The sequence below is a fragment of the Macrotis lagotis genome, chromosome 1 (genome assembly GCF_037893015.1).
Source record: "Macrotis lagotis isolate mMagLag1 chromosome 1, bilby.v1.9.chrom.fasta, whole genome shotgun sequence".
Lineage (NCBI taxonomy): Eukaryota > Metazoa > Chordata > Mammalia > Peramelemorphia > Peramelidae > Macrotis > Macrotis lagotis.
Genome location: NC_133658.1, coordinates 338,013,170 through 338,032,756, shown reverse-complemented (window position 1 = coordinate 338,032,756; position 19,587 = coordinate 338,013,170). Strand labels below are relative to the sequence as shown.

Sequence of the window (19,587 nt, the reverse complement as noted above, 5' to 3'; positions counted from 1 at the left end):
TGAATTCTAAGAGACTGTTGAAACTAGTCCATACTGTTAATTTTATAGGTGAGGAAACTGAGGTCCAAAGATATTAAGTCTCTTGCCTAAGATAACATAGAAAATGCAGGATTTAAACCCAGTAAAAGAATACTTCATTTTATATCAGACTTCCCTTCTGATTCTCCAGATGTTCCCTGCCATGCCATAGAAACCTTGTATCCCTGGAAAACTCATTCTGGAAAATTCCTATATTTCACATATTGGAAATACCAACTTATCCTGGGGAGCTCTACTTCTGATTGGCTGATTCCTCCAAGAACTTTCATTTTAAGGAGGCTGCCCAGGTCACTCATATCTTCATTTATCTCTAGATTGTATTCTTGTTGCTCCAGAGTTTCTCTACAATGCCCTTATATTCTAATATCTTCATCCTCACCTGCTTCACTCACTTTTCAGTTTTCCTTTATAGACTGTCTCACTTTGAATTAGAATTTATGTTTTTGAAGGCAGAAATAGTCTTTTGTTCTACTTGTATAAATTTATTTTCTCAGTATGATTCCTGGCATATGAATACTTAATAAATGCTTGTTTACTCTATGGCTTGTTGAGTATTAACTGGGTCCTGGAGGTGGAGTCAGATGGCACAAGATTGAATTATGGCTATCCTACTTATTATTTGTGTGACACTGGATAAGTCATTTCCTTTCCCATCCTCTATTAGGGAAGACTTAAGGGAAGAAGGGAAACTTAGACTATACTTTGAAATGAGTCAAAACTAGACCTTCGATGGTGGAAATGGAAGAGGCAATCCTGAGAACAGAGTCAAAATGTAATCCATTCCCACCCCTGAACATATTATCTGAAGCATAAGCTCCTAAATATAAAATAAAGACAATATCTTCTCCTTCCAAATGCAAGGTATGATATTCAGTTCATGTTTACTGAAGTGTGAACCATGACTAGGGAGACAGATTGGTACAATGGAAGAAACACAGGCTTGGAAGTCAGAGTACCCTGGGTCCTCATCTCAGTTTTTATTTATACTACTTGTTTGATCTCAGACAAGTAATTTACCTTTTCTGGGCATCAATTTGGACTAAGGAGCCTCTGATGTCCCTTCCAGGTCAAATCTATAATCCTCTGAGTCTACAACTATAAAGTCTTATATTACATAATCTGACTGTTGAAATCATCAACATCATTAACTTTCCCAGCACACATGGATTAAGGAGTAATTCAGATAAAATGGATTCAAGTATAAAAGACTAGACCCATTGAATTGTCAAGCAGGTCACTCCTTCATGGGATGCTGTTTGCTTTCTTGAATGAACTCTTTTAGGAAAGCTGAAGTTTTTAATTCCATTTTTAAACTGAATAAAAGAAGGATCGATTACCATCATCCAGTTTACCATAAAGTACATTGGTCTGGTCTCTAGAGATCTGAATTCTAGTTCTGATTCTGCTCTTAAGATGAGACATGATCTGATGAGATAGTGATGAAAACAATAATAATGATGATGATGATGATGATGATGATGATTGACAGTGATGACAATTTTGACAATGATAATCATTAGCACAGTTCAGTACTGGTGTTTTTTCTCTCTCTAAAGCATCTCTTGCATATTTCCCCTTTCTTTCCTTAACATAATTACCACTAAAGTATGTTGAGAACTATTGTATATGAGAGTACTGTGAATTATTTTCACCTGATGTCCTTGAACACCAGAGTCTTATCTTAATAAATGCCATGGGAGTTGGACTGGATTAAAGACTGGAAAGGTATTTAAGCACTAATATTTGGTTCAATAAATGGAGCACTTGGAGATCCTGAGGGAGAAACTTGTCTCCTTTGTCATCCTTATCTCCTACCCCTTCAATGCTCTCCTGGGGAGACTGAGTCCAGAAGTGGGACTCAACATAAGAGTCTGGAAAAGGGATTCAACATATTGGAATCAACTGGGACAATAAAGGCCGTGTTATCTGAGTAAGGTCCCAAAGAAGGACATAGCAGGTACAAACAAGAGAACCAGGTGAGGTGCCAGAGCTAAGGACTCTGAAGAAAGTAACAGGTTGATTTGACACTTGCGGGCTTGTTTTTTAAACAAAGAGGATCCAGGGAAAGTGAGAAAACAATTAAGTATTTAACACTGAGGAGTCAGTGGCAAGTAGAGTCTCTGAGGCAGTGCCCCAGGGGATGAAGCTTCTTGCTCAGCAGGAGTCCATATCAGCACAATGAAGGGATGCAGAGGACCTGCTTGCTGCTCCTTTAGGCTGTGGCTGCGGGTCTTATTGCGCTACGCTCTTTAATCAAGATCCAAACCCTAAACCTAGGGGAAACTTTAGAGATTTCTCATCTTTGCTGAAGATCCTGACAAAAAGCTTGACTTTGATGCAGACTTTGACACAGACCGTGTCACAGAGGATGAATACAGGGAGTTTCACTTTTCAGCTTACAGCCAGGGGCAACTGGGCCATTGCTGGGTCAGCAGAGGGCTGTGAATGGAACACTAGCTATGCTTCCTGTGTGGAGAGCACAGGTGTCACATGCTATTAGACAGTTTGCAATGGTGTTGACTACTGTTTACAAAATGCAACAACTCCAGATTATACTGCCAACATCATAAGTAAAAATGCTCTCTCTCTCTCCTCTGCCATTCCTACCCTCTGCAGAGGGAGGGGGAAGGGAGAAGGGAACTTTGAAACTCAAACCCATGTCTCAAAAAGTTTATTTTAGAAATCAGGGGACCCCCCCATGTCTTTTTCCTGGTTCAAGGAGGATGGGGGTGGGGTGGGCAATGACTGTTTTTCAATAGGTTATTGATTGGGAAGCTTCATGGTTTAATTAGTTAAGAAAAAAGGTGAAGATTTTTTTTTTTCCTGGGATTGGGAAATTTAGATTTTGAAGCCTGTGCCTGTGGCTTGTATTTCTGTTGACCAGTCTTAATTGGTGTGTCATGTGTATATGTGTATTTAATCATCAATAGGATGTTTTACATCTCTCCACTGGCCTGGAGAGGTGGGAAAATGATTCTATATTTTGAGATTTTGGTGCTGGCCAGGGTGTCCAACAATCTCACTTTGATAAGTGTGAAATACAAAAGAACTGTTTTTTTGTGTTTGTGTTAGTGTCTAAACTCTGAAATAACTAGGTAAAGTTAAATGTTACCTCTTTTAATTTGGGTTTTGAATTTGATTGCTTTGAAAGGTTGTTTGTTGGCAAAAGAAAAACTTTGCAATCTTTATTTGTAAGTTGGAGGAAAATGTATTTCAAGAAATTTGGGAATATTGGTTTTACTATTGTCTAATTGACATTTGTTTGTACTATTTTTGAACTTTTGTTTACAACTTATATGGCATTCATTATATAATAATTTTGTTTCAAAAACAAGAAGGAGAAGGGGCAGCTAGGTGACGTAGTGGATAAAGCACTGGCCTTGGAGTCAGGAGTACCTGGGTTCAAATCCAGTCTCAGTCACTTAATAATTACCTAGCTGTGTGGCCTTGGGCAAGCCACTTAACCCCGTTTGCCTTGCAAAAAAAAACCCTAAAAAAAAAAGAAGGAGGATATGTTGGGAACAATTGTGTATGGGAGTGTTTGGAATTATCTTCACCTGGTGTCCTTGACTGCCAGAGTCTTATCTTACTAAGTGCCACAGGAGTGGGAGTGGATTAGAGACTGGAAAGGTATTGAAGCATTGGTATTTGGTTCAATAAATGGAACACTTGGAGATCCTGAGGGAGAAACTTGTCTCCTTTGTCATCCTTGTCTCCTGCTCCTCTAATGCTTGCCTGGGGAGATTGAGGGAGTCCAGAAGTGGGACTCAACATAAGAGTCTGGGATAGGGACTCTACAATAGTCTAGACTCTTTACCTTTTGATTGGACTACTGAAATAGTCTTCTAGTAGACTTTTATTTGACTATCTTCCTTAAGCCTTGCTCATTCCATTCCATTCTCTGATACTGCTTTAAAGTGATTTCCCTTAAGTGTGGGTTTAGTCATGTTATATCTTTTACTTAATAACTATTGCCTCTATAATAAAATATAATAAGCTTCTTTGTTTTATACATTCAAAATTCATCAAAACCTGGTTACTTCTTATCTTTTCAGTTTTTAACATCATTTCCCTCCATATACTTTATCATTCAGCTATATTGACCAAAATTACTATTTATATATAAGCTGCATATGCTGTTTCTCTTATTAGCATGCAAGATCTTTCAGGTCAGCTGCTGTTTTGGCTTTTTCTTTGTTTTAGACAGGGCCTAAGACTAGCCCTGTAGTAGATTATTATAGACATAATAAATTGAGAGACTCTGGATCACTCACACTTAACAAAAGGGGATTTGCTTAACCACAACAGAAAAATAATCAGCCAGAACAGACATACTGAGTTGATTCAGCTGAATGAAGAAGCTTCTATCAGAACTGACCAGACAAACATGTGAGAGTCTCTCCAATTCCTCCTGGGTGTCTGGGACTCAGATGATGAAGAAGCAGTGTCAGCAGTTCAGACCTTTAACCCCCTGAGGCAAACAAATCTCCAGAAATGACTCAATATTATTTAAGGAAAAACTATATTAAAAAACACGGGGGGGAGGGAACAAAAAAACTAGCTTAACTAGAGTGGGGGAGGAGTTAAGCTATGATTCCTATAATATGTTTGTATCCTCAGAACTTAGTTTTGTGCATAATAACAATTAATAAATGCTTGTTCATTGATAATTTACCAAATGCTTCCCTCACAACAACCTTTGTGAGACAGGCACATCAAGAATTATAATTTCTATTTTACGGTTATGGGGTAAGGGATTCAGGAAATTACTTTAATATGAAGACAAAAGACATTAATAAAATGAAATAAAATTAAGAGAGTGGACTACATTGATTCTCAAAATAATTTGTCACAAAACACTTTGGAACTTGAAATATATAAATCAAAGAACTCATAAATTGTAGTCTAGGAGTGCTGGAATAAATGAAAATGGAAGAAGAAATTGTGTAGCAAAATGGGGGAAATTATTTCATGAACATGAGTCCTTTGAATACAAGTCAAGACAGTGCTGGGTGTAGTGACTCAGGGAGATATTGCCCTCAAGTTCCTGGGCTTGCATGTCTGGAAATAGCTTCCTGGCTAAGTCTTCCCCTGTACCCACAGCACAGTCTTTTGGACTGAGAGAAAGGTTCGTTGCAGCACACTGCCTTGATAGTCTCCTTTTGGCCGTGCAGTCATTGGATTCTCTTTCTAATTTTAGGACATCTGGTATTCCCCTCCAACCCACCTGTCTCTCAGAAAGACCTTTTGCCTCAGGCATGTTTTAGAACTTTGCAGTCATTTTTCCATTCCCTGGCTTCATTCCAGCCCTTGCTGGGTTTCCTTCCAGCTTGTCTTCTCTTGCAATTAGAGACAGAAGATTGGTACTCATTCTTTGCTTTATATCCACTGTTGCTCCTCACCTGATGACCCAGTCACATAAGTTTTGTACTTAGACTCAGGAAGAAAGAGCTCCCTGAACTGCTGAATCTCCTGAAAATTATCATAGACATCTGATCAGCAGTGTTTTTTGGAATGGAATTTGAAGAACACTGAAAGTACCCCAAGAATCTAATTGGTATAATTCTATAATCAGTGGCAAGTATTGTGCAAAAATTATATGATTGCTAGTTATTTTCTTAAAGCTTCCTTTAAACTCTAATGAAGCACATAAGACTATTTTTTGGGAGGTGTGGAAGTAGAGATGGAAGGGTCCAGTTCATTTTGCAGAAGATTCCCTGTGCATAACTTTCTAAAGTGATCCAGATCAGCAGCATGCTTGCACCTCAGTTATAAAGAGTTGTCTGGATGCAAGAGAGATTAGATAACATACCCATGATAACATAGCTATGGTGGATTAGAGGCAGGCTTTGGACCCAGATCTTCCTAATTCTTTTTTTAATTTTAAATTTTTATTTATTTAAGGCAATGGGGATAAGTGACTTTCCCAAGGTCACACAGCTAGGTAATTATTAAGTGTCTGAGGACAAATTTGAACTCAAGTCCTCCTGATTCCAGGGCTGGTATTCTATCCACTGTTCCACCTACCTGTCCCAAGATCTTCCTAATTCTAAGAACAAAATTTGTTTTATCCATTATATGTCACCCTTTCTCTATAAAGATAGTAAGATCATGAATTTGTAAGAATGTTAGGATTTAGAATAAGAAAGAGTCAAATTTAAATCCAATCCCATATAATACTGAGTATATCACTAAGTATCTTTGGGAACTAAATATTATCATCAATAAAATGATAGGATTTATTCTGATGGTCTTTTAAGCCCATGCTAAGTATGAATATATGATTATCAAGACTAATCTCATAGTGTGGATGAGGAAACTGAGGTATTAAATCTGTCACATTACTGAGAGTTAAGAATATCAGAGTCAGATTCTAAGTCCAGATCCTCTTTCTCTAAATTTTTTGCTTTTGTCACAATCAGAGATTATTAAATATTTAGTGGCTGATAAATGTAATAGATTCCTCCTCTGAATAATGTTTTTAAATGCAAATATAATACATATGATTAAGATGAATACAAATTATATTGAAATGGTTATATTTATATATTCATACAATATACATATAGTATGTATAAGCATGTATATATTTATGTTTATGCATATATATATATATATATATATATGCTCAAAGAGATTATGATAAGAACTCTGGAATTAGGTCATATAGCCTGTGTTCTTAAGTTTTATGTTCTAAGTCCTTTTTTAGTCTATCCTCCTATCATTCTAGGAAAGGAATTTATAGATTCTATTCTCAATCCTACAATGATAGCAAATATTTATATAAAATTTTTCAATTTTCAAAGTATTTTTAAATATTATTTTATGTTATCTTCACAACAAAACTGGGAGGTTGGTACTATTATTGCCTACATTTTACAGATGATAAAATTGAGGTAGACAGAGAATTGACTTGTTCAGAGTCACACAGCTATTGAGTTTCTGAGTCTTCCTGACTCCACTGGACAGCTAGTTGTTTCAATTGTTACTCATTTTTCTGATTTCAAATCTGACCTCAAACACATTAGTTGTGTGACTTTTGGCAAGTCATTTAGCTTTGTTAACCTCAGTTTTCTCTTCTGTAACATGATCTGGGAAAGTAAATGGCAAAGCACTCCAGTGTCTTTGCTGAGTAAATCTCAAATAGTATCATGAAAAGTTGGACACTACTAAAAACAACTGAACTGAATTTTCTGACTCAAGAGAGTTTGACAATAAATAGCTGCAAAGCTGTTTTTGAATACAAACAGATCTATAGATTCTTGCCCAATAAACTCCCCACATCCCATAACCATTAACAAATTCCACTCTATGATCTTGAGTACCTTTTAAAATATTCAGGAGACTAAGTATCTTTTTTGCAGGAGAGTCCCTTCTGCCAAATTAATGTTGGGAAATGGATACTCATGCTCAATGAACAAATGGATATTTCCTTACTACATTTTCCCAGTTCTGTTAGGGAAGTTGCTATTGTTCAACCATCTTTTCAATTTCACAGGGATTCATGAAACCCAGTTTGGAAAAACCAATGTATTCTAGTCAGCCTGTTTTTTGGAAAAATTAGCCACCATGGCCATGCCCTCTTTTCTCCTACCCCACCTAATTTCTTCTGATCTAATCTATATTCAGTTAGGAACTTTAATTCTGATGGAAGAAAAGCAAGAGATTCCTAAAAGCTTTTAATGAACCTTGATGTCCAGTCTATTGCTGTGATCATAGACCTTTTATTTAGCTCTCTTTATCTTTTCCTCTCTTCCCTATATAACTTTATTATTACACTCAGGTAAAGAAGAAGGAAAATCATTTTGTATCACCTCTCTAATTTTGCATCATCTCCTCACTTTTGAGTTCAGAGAGATGAAACACCTTGCCTAAAATCTTTCAATTAGTTTTCTGTTTCCAGCAGGGCGATTTCTATTTAGATCAGAGACAGATAACACTCTGCCTGGGGGGGGTGGCTTCAATTTAATAGTCATTTAATAAATATCTAAAATATGAAAAAATTGAGACTGCAAATAATAATAGAATCAGTCTTTGCCTTCAAAGAGATAATAGTTTTCTAAAGGGGAGGAAAAATAATTTATTAAGTAAGATATGAGTTCAAAAGAAGGATCTAGGCCAATTTTGAAGAAAGACTTCACTTTTAGCTGGGAATCTCAAAAACAAAACTACAGAAAAGTTGATATCTAAACCTTGAAGGAACAGAAGGATTTCAATATATAGACATAAGGAAGGAGGGCCTTGAAGAAAAAAAAATGTGACCTTTAAAAATATAGAGACAGGATAATGGAGGACAAGAAAAGAGAACAGTCTAGTTTGGCAAAAAAAGGTAATTAAAAGGAAATAATGAAAAAAAAATCAGAAATAGTAGCAAACTATGGAAAGCCCTTAATATCAGACCAAGGAGTCCATAGATTAGGAAACAGTGAACCGCTGAAAGTATATGAGCAAAAGACTCAAATCTTTGGAAAAGGAAGATTACTCTGGATGTGAAGAATTCATTGGACTAGGGAGGGAATGCAAACAGCAAAACCAGGTAGAAAAAAGAATGGAAAAATCCCTGCTTGGAATCAGAATCCATATCTCTGACTGTAGCTGTAAGAACCTGGTTGAATACTTCCAAGTCTCAGTTTCCTCAGATGCAAAATGGGAAATGTGGAGAATTTGGAGTTATAGACTTCTGTAGAGAAGAGCTAATAAGCAGAACAAAAAATGATTCCTGTATAATGTTCAGTTCCTAACTGGTTTGTTCTGTATTAATAGATTGAGTTATTTAAAAGTAAATCTGATGAGAAAAGAAATTGCCTCTCTAGAATCCCCAAACTTGTTTTGCTTACTTGGAGAGTCCAAACCATAGGTTAGAACTAAGTCTGCAAGATTATCTTCTATCCACTCTGTATATATATATATATAGTATATAATTTATTATTTCCTGATAGTTCCCCTATTAAAATGTAAGTGTCTTGAGGGAAGGACAGTGTTTTTGCTTCCCTTGGTATGTCCATATCTTAGAGCAGTACTTAGCACATAGCAAGACCTAAATACATGTTAGTTGACTGGCTGGTTATTTAAGGCCTTGGGTACAAAGAGGTGGGAGTCATCAGAGAGGAAAGAGAGTTATATTATCTATTTCTGGACCCCATTTCTGTACTACTTCTTCTATCCCTTTATGAATTTTCTGCATTTTCTTCAAGGTGAAAATAAAGGTCGCCCTGTACTTACTATATGTGTATGTGCAATAGTATGTGTATTAACATATGTACACATATATGTATATAACATATGAGTAGATATATATATTCCCACACATAAATATGTATTTGTACACACCCACATATACACAAACACATGTTCACATTCATACTTTTAAGTGCTCGTTTGGACCTAGAATTCTTTTACCCACATCATTGGAGGCATGAATAACACATTATATTCTGCCTAAGATTAAAAACTTTATTAATAGAGTCAGATTCAAATTCATTTCTTCTGACTCAAAAGTCAGAATTACTTCCAATACACCATCTTGCCTTGATAGGAAGTACATATTACCAGCAGTTAAGACACAATATTGGCATTGCCATTACTGCCTTTCAATACACATTGCCCAGAGTCAGACACTCCTCTTTGTTCACCTCAGTCAATATTCACTGGAATCTCTTATCACAGAAAGTGTACCCTGATTGAGTAAATGTCCTCTAATTATAACTAATTTTTAAAAATTAGGAACCTGAGACCCATTGAGGTTAATTTATTTGCCAAGGGTCACATAGGTATTACATGACTGATTTGGACCTGAAACAGAGACCCTTATTTACCGCACTACAGCATGCTCTCCCTTCAGTGAATGGAAAGAGAAGGTCAAGGAAGAACTCACCCTTTTTCTCAAAGTCCACCTTCTCCTCACTGGCCTGACCAAGGCTCTCTAGAGTCCGAGTCACCTGGCTTCCAAATTCATCTTCCCGGGAGACATGGTTAGCTCTCCTGGGCTGCTCCTCTTCTTCATAATCATAATCATAGTCATCCAGGATGGGAGTCTCCCGGATGGGCATGCCTATGACAGAATTGTGTGCTTGAAGGCGAGAGTTCCGGAAGCTCTCTCGAGCTTGGGGTCCCAGAAGCACTGATGGGATGTAGTGGATCTCATGGGTTGCCTCTGTGCTGGCACTCTTTTGGGGGACCCGCCGTCGTCTATGCCAGCGCCGCTGTGCATATAGTGCCACAGTGAATACCAACAAGAGCAAAAGGAGGGCGATCAGGCCACCCTAAAGGAGAGAGGATAACCAAACAGGGTTAATGAGGGCTCATTACTGGGCTTAAACATTGAGAACTTGGAAGGAAAATTTTAATCCATTGCCTTAATTTTACATATAAGATGACTGAGAAGCTTAGAGAGTTAAATCAATCAAGAAGCATTGGCAAAGAATCTATTGTGAGCCAGGCATTATTCCAGGCATTGGTAATACAAAGAAAAATAGCAAAAACAGGTCTTATCCTCAAGGATCTTATATTCTAGCAGGGGAAATATAGAGATCTAATAGCAAAGTGAACTATTTTTTGAAACTAACTTCAATTCAATTTCATTTAGGTTTTTTTGGGGGGTTTTTGCAAAGCAAATGGGGTTAAGTGGCTTGCCCAAGGCCACACAGTCAGGTAATTATTAAGTGTCTGAGACCGTATTTGAACCCAGGTACTCCTGGCTCCAAGGCCAGTGCTTTATCCAGTGCTTTATCCTAGCCACCCCAATTCAATTTCATTTAAAAAAAATCTATTGATTTTTTTATTATGTGCAGTCCCTGGAGAAACAGAAACAAAAATGTAAAGTGGTCCTAAATTCAGATAATTCACCTTAAATTTAAACAATGCAACCTCCCACCCAAAATGTTGTAGAAAAGATTTGTTTAACTGGAAAGTGTGTTTGTTTGTGTGTGTGTGTGTGTGTGTGTGTGTGTGTGTGTGTGTGTGTGTGTGTGTGTGTAAGGGGAAGAGGGGAGAAGAGCAAAAAGGAGGGAAAATGGGAGAAAAGGAAACCCCACAAAAAGATCAGTGAAGCAAAAAAGCAAAAAAAGAAGTGAAGCAAAAAAGAGAGCACTTTGAAGTACAGGGTAAAACACTTTCTCAGGTTGCCTATTCAGTGTTTTGTTAGCAGGACTTCCTCAATTTTTGATTTCTTCCACAGAAAAATTACTTGAATAAAACAGGAAATCAGTGGTTGTGTTATGTTAACCAGTGGTGCCCAACCCATTTCTAAATGTCAAGTGGAATGAATGACTACCAAAGATGACTGGTATCATCAGAACATTGATTTTTGATGCAGAATAGTTAACAAAAGAGGGTTTTTTCAATATCCCTAAACCAAATCTAGGCAAGGATCAACTTTTTTTTGGGGGGGGGGTTGCAAGGCAGGGGAGTTAAGTGACTTGTCCAAGGTCATATGGCTAAGTAATTATTAAGTATCTGAGACTGGATTAGAACTCAGTTCCTCCTGACTCTAGGGCCAGACTCTATCCACCTAGCTACCCCTAGACTAGGGTCTTCTAATCCTTAAGTATTCATTGCCATATTAGGTGACTAGTCTCAAAGATGCCAGTAGCTACTTAAGTTGGGATGGAGAGATGTTGCAATGCAAGGATAGGCCACATGATTAGAGAATTGTAAAGAGATGAGCTGTGCCTTTTCCCATGGCCCTTGTTTCCAATCTGCTATGGGAGGCAACTCTGTGAGTTCAATATGGCAACTCTCATTAGTATTCCCCCTCCTCCTCACCTCCTTTCCTTGGCCTCATCTGTTTTCTCATTTGGTCCTGTAATTGACAGTAATGGGAAGAGGAGCTCAGGGAGGTAGTGACTGCACTTATTTTGTTGAGCAGATGCAGGCCTGGAAAATAGCATTTCTGTGTCCAAGCAAGGCCCAGGGAACTCCAAGCTTAGGAGAGACAATGGTCTGCTCAGTAAGACTGAATTTGGCTTCTTACTTAAGAAGAGAAGGTACACACCTACTTGACAAAACTCCAAAATACAAAGAACTTACAGGTGGAAAAGAAATTAGGTATCATCTAATATACATATATATTACATATATATGCTATAAAATCTAGCTTACTTCATTTCATTAACTAACTACCTCATTTTACTGCTTTACTATTGGAAGAAAATGTGGCCCAGAAGAAAATGTGGACTTGTCCAAGATCAGTCTGATAGTAAATGGAAGAGCTAGGATTTAAAGTCCAGTGTTCTGGTTCCAAATGCAATATTCTTTATACAATATCTTGCTTCCCAAATACTAAAAGATTAATATGTAAAAATTATAAATGACAATTATATATTTTGAACTAATCTTTTCATCAATGGAAAAAATATGTTGTTAATGCTGCTGCTTTCATTAGAGGGGGAAAGAGACTGCTTTTCAAAGACTTTCATTGTAGCATTATATATAATTGCAAAAATGTAGTATCTAACAAAATGGCCAATAATAGTCAAATAGTTAAATTGCAACACATTAAAGTAATGAAATACTAAAATGCCATTAAAACATATAAACATATAAAATATAAAAAACTATGAAATAATGCAAAGTGAAAAAAATAGTATTAGAAGAGTAACACAAACATTAACCACAATCATATATGAAGAGAATTGAATGAAAATGAACAAAAGATTATGATGGGAATTGAGTAGGAGACTAAGAAATCAGTATATTTGACTACTGCAACTAATCGATTAAATCCTATGTATTGAAAATAGGCTTGGCTTTCCTCCACACAAAATGTAACCTCCTTGAGCACAGGATCTGCTTCATTTCTGCATTTTTAGCTAATTGCCTTGTACAGAGTCTGTCCTTTAGAAAATGCTTAATAATTACTGATTTAGTTGGTTGAATTGAAGAAAGATGAGATTCTTTCTCTTACCTCAATTAGCAGAGTCAGTGTGCTTATTTTTTTTTATGGACAAGAAGAGAGGACCAATAGATTGCAATTAATTGATTATTAGATTATTAATTGATTTTTACAAAAGCCTAATTTTGGACAATAATACTTATCTATCTTACTCCATTTGATATTCTTCCTTCAAATTTGGCTGCTAATAATCAATTAATTGCAATCTTCTTTCAAGGTCTTAGTTTCTTAGTTTTCTTCTTCTTCTGAGTGGTTGGACTAGATTATTTCTCTCTCCAGATCCATGGAATAAGAATTCTAGAGTTTGGTAAATAGTTTCATTCTCAGATAGCAGAGATACTATGAGAAGATGGTTGCAGGGGCAGCTAGGTAGCGCAGTGGATAGAGCACCAGCCCTGGAGTCAGGAGTACTTGAGTTCAAATTCAGCCTCAGACACTTAATAATTACCTAGCTGTGTGGCCTTGGGTAAGCCATTTAACCCCACTGCCTTGCAAAAAATAAAAAAAAATAAAAATAAGATGGTTACAGTGAATGTTTGGGTTGACAGCAGGAGGAATGGGGCTAGGGAAGAGAGATATTTAAGAGAGGAAGGGAGGGCATACTAAATCTAAAACTCAACTTTGGTGTAACTTTTGACTGCCAATTAATGTCTTGCATGATGGCTCATGTAACTACAGATTATTGGGAATTGTTTATAGCAGTAGTTCTATAAAACTTTAGATTTTACATTATTGCAGATGGAAGAAAATATATAATTTAATTTAAAATAAATTTACCTTATCCTGGACATGTAGTATGATTAGTATGTTAGTCATAAAACATACAAATCCTGCTTGATATATATTATCATAGTATGTATACTATAATAATATTCCTTGAACTCTCAAAAGAATTTCACTAGAATGGCTCCTGTTAATCATCCAAAGTGATATAAAACTTAGGTAATCAGTGTACTAAGATTCCTCATGGCAGAGGAATGTGATTTGAACAAAAAGTGCCAGCAAAAATTTGAGAACCACTCTCAGTAAGCTTTCTCAGTGTTCCTGTATAGCCTCATAAAGTTAAGAGCTGGAAGAAATCTTACAGCTTCTTTGATCAATTTTTTTCATTCAAAATATGGAAAATAAAAGCCTATAATAATTCCAAAACTTGTCCAAGGTCATATAAGGAGTATACCATCTAAAGGCCCTTCCAGCTCTGGCATTGCAAAATTCGTTGACTGGGGTTATTGTTTCTCTAGAACCTCTTCAATACTATACCTTCACTAAATTCACCTTACTAAGGTTTCATTCTTGTTATAATTCAGGAACCTTCAGAATGCTTGTATTTGAATAGAAGTCCCTGAGATCTACTCCTTCTGAGTTCTCTTTTATAAAAGTGGCAGGACCAAAGTGGTTCTGTCATGGGCTTTGGATTCTCAGCTATCTTGCAGATAGCTGAGCACAGAACACTAAAGAGAAAATTATTTGGATGTCCCTAAGACCCATCCAGGCAACCAGCTCCCACTCCTCCCTCCTTACAGAAAGATGAAGAGAAGAAACTATGGTTCTTTCCCTACCTTGACTAACCAAACTACCTGCAGCACAACCCACCCACGCTGATAGCCTCTCCCTGCATTTTGACTCCTACTGTTGTCTGCCTCCAGAAACAGATGGCCAACAAGCTGAAACACAGTACAGGTGTGGGAGGAACTAATACGGGAGAGGTCAAATTAGTTGAACAATGTGAAAGGGTGAGTAAAGGAGTCAATGAGGAAGGAGAGCTCTAGGAGAGAAGAACTCTGACTTTGATATAGTAAAGTTAATGAAGGGCCAAAGCTAGAGAGGAGTCTAGGGAGAAAGCTGAGGTAACTCTAGTTACTTCAAAGACCTGATGCCAAATCCGATTTGGGCTGCATACACCTGGGGGAGACCACTGTGAAATGAGGTTTGTGGAGTGTTTCAGAGTTTCTAAAAATAAGAATATTAGTCTATTTGATTTGGTCCCATGGAGAGGGTTTGATTTCTGACAGATTGCACGTGGTACAGACCTGAAGGTCATGAGTTGTCTTCTGCTATCTGAGCATTTCTAAAAAGACATTTCACAGAGAGTGGGGAGGGAGGACCCAAACATATCAACCTCTTCCACCAAGGAAGCATTTTGATATGGTGGGGGTAAAAATTGCAGAATTTTGGATCAGAAGCTGAGGTTCACTTCTAGCACTGCTGCTTCCTATCTGTGAAACCTAAGACAAATCTATTTACTTCCTGGGCCTTAGTTTCCTGATCCGTAAAATGTCTGGGTCAAGTGTCAGAATCCAATTTTAACCAGACTGCTTCCTCTCCACATTGCTTTTTCCTCCTAGTCAGCTTTCATGAACCAGAAACTGCTTATAGAAATTCCTTCAGTCTGAAGCCAAGGAAGTAATAGAAGACTAACTTTCATGGAGGAACAAGAGGACTCTTAGACTATTTCTTCTTTTCCCTACACTGAGTAATGGAACACTACATTTTGGATCAGAGGTCCTGAATTCAAATGTCAGATCTTCAGCTCATGGTTGTTTGGCCTCCAGAAATTCTGTTAGATAATATCCCATATTTTTAGTTTCCTTAACTGTAAAATGGAGGTGATAAGACTTGTAGAATGTGCTTTGGGTCACCTGGATGGTGCAGTAGCTAAAGTTACTGGTCTTGGAGTCAGGATAGAAGTTGACATCCAGCCTCAGATCCTTGCCACTTACTAGCTGTGTGACCTTGGGCAAGTCACTTAATTCTAATTGCCTCACATTCAGAACTATATCTCCAGTGGTCCTAATTCATATCTGGCCCCTGGACCCAGATGACTCTAGAGGAGGCTGGAGTCTTAGCACAGCACCCCTCACTCAAATCCAATTCATATCCAATTTCACCTCTCTGATGTCATGGTCTTCTTTGAGAATGAAGGACAAACATCATCAACAGAAAGTACTTTATTGGGTTGAAGTGAAACTTAAGAAAGATATTGTTTGCAAGTGCCTATGCTCAAAATGTCCTCCCTCCTCATTTCTGCCCCTTTACATCACCAGTTTCTTCTAAAACAGCTTAGGATCTACTTTCTAAATAAAATGTATCCTGATATATATGACTCCTTAAAAATTATTTAGTATTTATTTTATATAGTCCTCTATATCTACATGTTGTCTCCCCAAATAGAAAGTAAACTCCTTAAGTGAAGGTGAGCATTCATTCTTTTCATGTAAGGAAGGGGGCACATAGTAAGTGATTAAATAGTGTTGATCAATTGAAAGAAATATAAATTTGGGCTATTTCTTCATTAGTAGAGAATAAAGACATTTGCCTTTGGTTCCTTTGCCTAACCAAACTATCTCCATAGTTCTGCACAATCCATGCTGGTAGGGGAGGTGGTGTGCCAGAAAACTATGAAGTGGAAAATATATATCAGAAAGAGTGAAATAGATTCAATGGAGTTGGATCATCATCTTAGCTTTTCCATTTAATAGCTACTGTTTGACATTGATGGGTACACAATGCAACCTCTCTGAACTTCAGTTTCATAAGGGGTTGGACTAGATGATCTCTCAAGTTTCTCTCAGTTTTAAATCTATGATCCCACAAATCACAGCTTGCTTCTTTAATCCATACACAGACAACATGCAAACACACACACACACACACACACACACACACAAACACAAACTGGGATCCTTCAGAAGAGTTAAACTTAGAAAGCCATTCAACTCATCCTCATTTAAATATATTTTTCATGTTAAATTATCCAGGCACGGGAGTGGGAGACAAGGAAAAGAGAGAAAGGGATAATATGAGAAATGTTTTATTTGACAATGTGTCATTCGGAAACTGATTATTTCTGTCTCAGGCCTTTTTAATATTCCCAAACAATGGCCGAGCCACAAGGGGATTTGGTATTCTAAGACTGGATTTATAATACTCTGTTCAGTGGTGATAAGAACATGGGCCTTTAATCCTCTGAGCTGTGAACATGCATATTCTCCCAAGTAATGTCCTTCTCACCACTCATTCCCTCTCCCATTCCTCATCAGTCTGAGCAGAACTCCCAGAGTCAGAGTGTACAGTTTGCACCCCCAGCCATGACCAAAGGAGGTCCTCCCAGAATTAGAAGGCAGAAGGTCTCTGGGATGACAAGGAAGGATCATCTATGTGTCTCCTCCCCACAACCTGAGCAAGATCCCATCTGCAGCATATGCTTCAGTCTGGTATCATTACAGACACTCTCAATCATTTTGTTTCATTTTGAGGTAACCCAACTGGAATGTGGGAACAAAATATAGACCCTCTTCTTTTTTCCAGTCAAATACTTTAACTGAGTTCTGACCTATGAATTCCTGGAAACCTTTAGAATAATCTCAAAAATCTAAAGAAGATTTTTACTTTTTCACCTCCCTAGCTCTCAACTTCCTTACCTGTAAAATAAAAGGATCTAAAAGATCATAGATCTAGGAAATGTGTCAAAAGCTAAGGAGACTTCTCTTTCTTTTGTATAAATGAGAAAATAAAACAAAAAACAAAAATAAAAATGATAACACACACACACACACATACATATATATATATATATATATATATATATATATATATATATATATATTCAGAGGGAGAAATTGAAACATGATCCTGAAACTCCAGAATTGAAGTTCTTTTCATTTATTTCCTCATAATCGCTTAGATCTCTTCTGACTCTAAAATCTTCTTATGTTTTACTTTTAATGATGCCTTTTGCTTTTTAATTTTAAGTATTTAATTCTAATGTCCCAGAGCACCTTATGTTGTTCACTGGGTCAAATATTGTTATCGCCTTTGGAGAGATGAGAGTAATTAGGTTCTGATAGGTGACTTGCTTAAGGTTACACTACTATAATATGTTTTGTGATGCAGGAAAAACAAAACAAGCTTCACTTACTTCCTCTGTAAGAGGAAGAATTGGATTTGATGAGCTTGAAGATCTTTTCTGATACCTTCTTTGTGTCCAAACATCTCTTCCACTTCTGAAATTCTATGTTCAGTGTTCTAATATCCTTTTATGCTCTGAAATCTGATGATTTGAAGACGAAGAGGTTAGTACCAAAATCATCCTTGGTTGACTGTTTCCTAGAAATAAAATGGCTCTGTACTCAGCCTTTGTTACAAAATTAGATATGACCTGTATTTGTTCTGTGTTTCAGAGGAAACTTTCTTAAGTCTACTGCAGTGTATCCAGAGCATAATCAAATGTAACCCTATTTAATTGAGTAAATGATTGAGATGGGATAATATTTAACAAATATAGAAACTTTTAAAAATTGTCTGTATAAATATAATCTATTGCTAAATGTCTAGAAATAGCTATTTTTATGCCTTTGCCTCCACATAGAGAGTGACCTATTTAACCAAGACCTATTACAGAAAAGGGGACCTTTAAAAAATTAATGGGCCACAATGACTTTTCTTTTAATAGACATGAATGAGAAGGAGGCCTGATGAAGATAATACATAACCACAGATAAGGCAAAAATGCTTGGGTCCTCGCAGGAGACTTTCCTTACAATTAGAACTGTCCAGCAACAGAGTGGATTGCCACATAATGTAGTGAGCTCCTTATAACTGGAGAATTTTATCATAAACTATACAATTACTTGATGAGGATATAGCACAGATGATTTCTATTTCTAATATAGGTTAAATTAGCAGTGAAAGGAGAAATGGATTTGGAAACCAAATATCTGTATTCAAATCCTGGTCACCACTTACTTCCTTTTTGACATCAAGCAAATCATAGTGGGACTTCAAAAATCCTTAATGTCTTCATCTTAAACCAGTGGTTATGTGAAGATTTCACTCAGACAAGAAGCATCCTCAGTAATCCAAGTCACAGAAAGCTAGAGCTGGAAGGGATGAATCTAATTTTACAGATAAGGAAATTGACACCTCAATAAAGTGATTTGTCCAAAGTTGTACAGGTAATAGGCATCAGAGAGATATAATCAGAACCCAAGTTCTCTGTTCTAGAGTCTGTGCTCTTTTGACTGTGATACCAACTGAGAAGAATGGGTTAAAGAAAAATTATTGAGGTGTGGGAGCAGAAGCAGATTTTGTTGTTGAAAATGTCTGAGGTCAGATTGAATTCAGGTCTTCCTGAATCTAGGCCTGGTGTTCTATCCATTGTACCATCTAGTTGCTCTTCTATTATAGTAAAATATCCCAATATTATAATACAATTAAAGACTTCTGAAATGTGCTTAATGGGGGCTGGGAAGTAGACAAATCCCTTAAGATTAGGCTTGTTAAAGAGCTGAAAATTTCAAATCCAGTTAGTAGTAACTTTATACAAACTACATTTCACATTAGTTAAGAACTTCAAAAAATGAATTAGAATGGTTACTATGGCAATCTAAGGAAGCTTCCATAAGCTTTGGGTTCTTTTTCTACTTCCTGTGAGTGAACTTTGAACTCTGAGAAAGAGAAAGGTAGGAAAGAAGCAAGAGATTTATGTACCAGGAAAATCTGTGATCTCTCTCTCTCTCTCTCTCTCTTTCTCTCTCTCTCTCTCTCAAAAAGCAATAACTAAGGGAGGAATAAAAGCTAGTGTCTCTAGTGATGCAAGATAAAGCAAAAAAAGCCTGTCCTTAGGGAAACTGAAATAATAAGATGTGGGAAGGGAA

General features: G+C 36.9%; 1 protein-coding gene across 1 annotated transcript in view; it reads right to left on the bottom strand.

Annotated features, from left to right (window-relative positions):
- The window catches only part of ASTN2 (astrotactin 2), a 1,297,121-nt gene that overhangs the window by 1,023,443 nt on the left and 254,091 nt on the right, over positions 1-19,587 (bottom strand). The window contains exon 3 of the mRNA XM_074211727.1: positions 9,914-10,301. Within this exon, the coding sequence (XP_074067828.1) occupies positions 9,914-10,301 (388 nt within the window). The remainder of the gene's footprint in view (positions 1-9,913; positions 10,302-19,587) is intronic.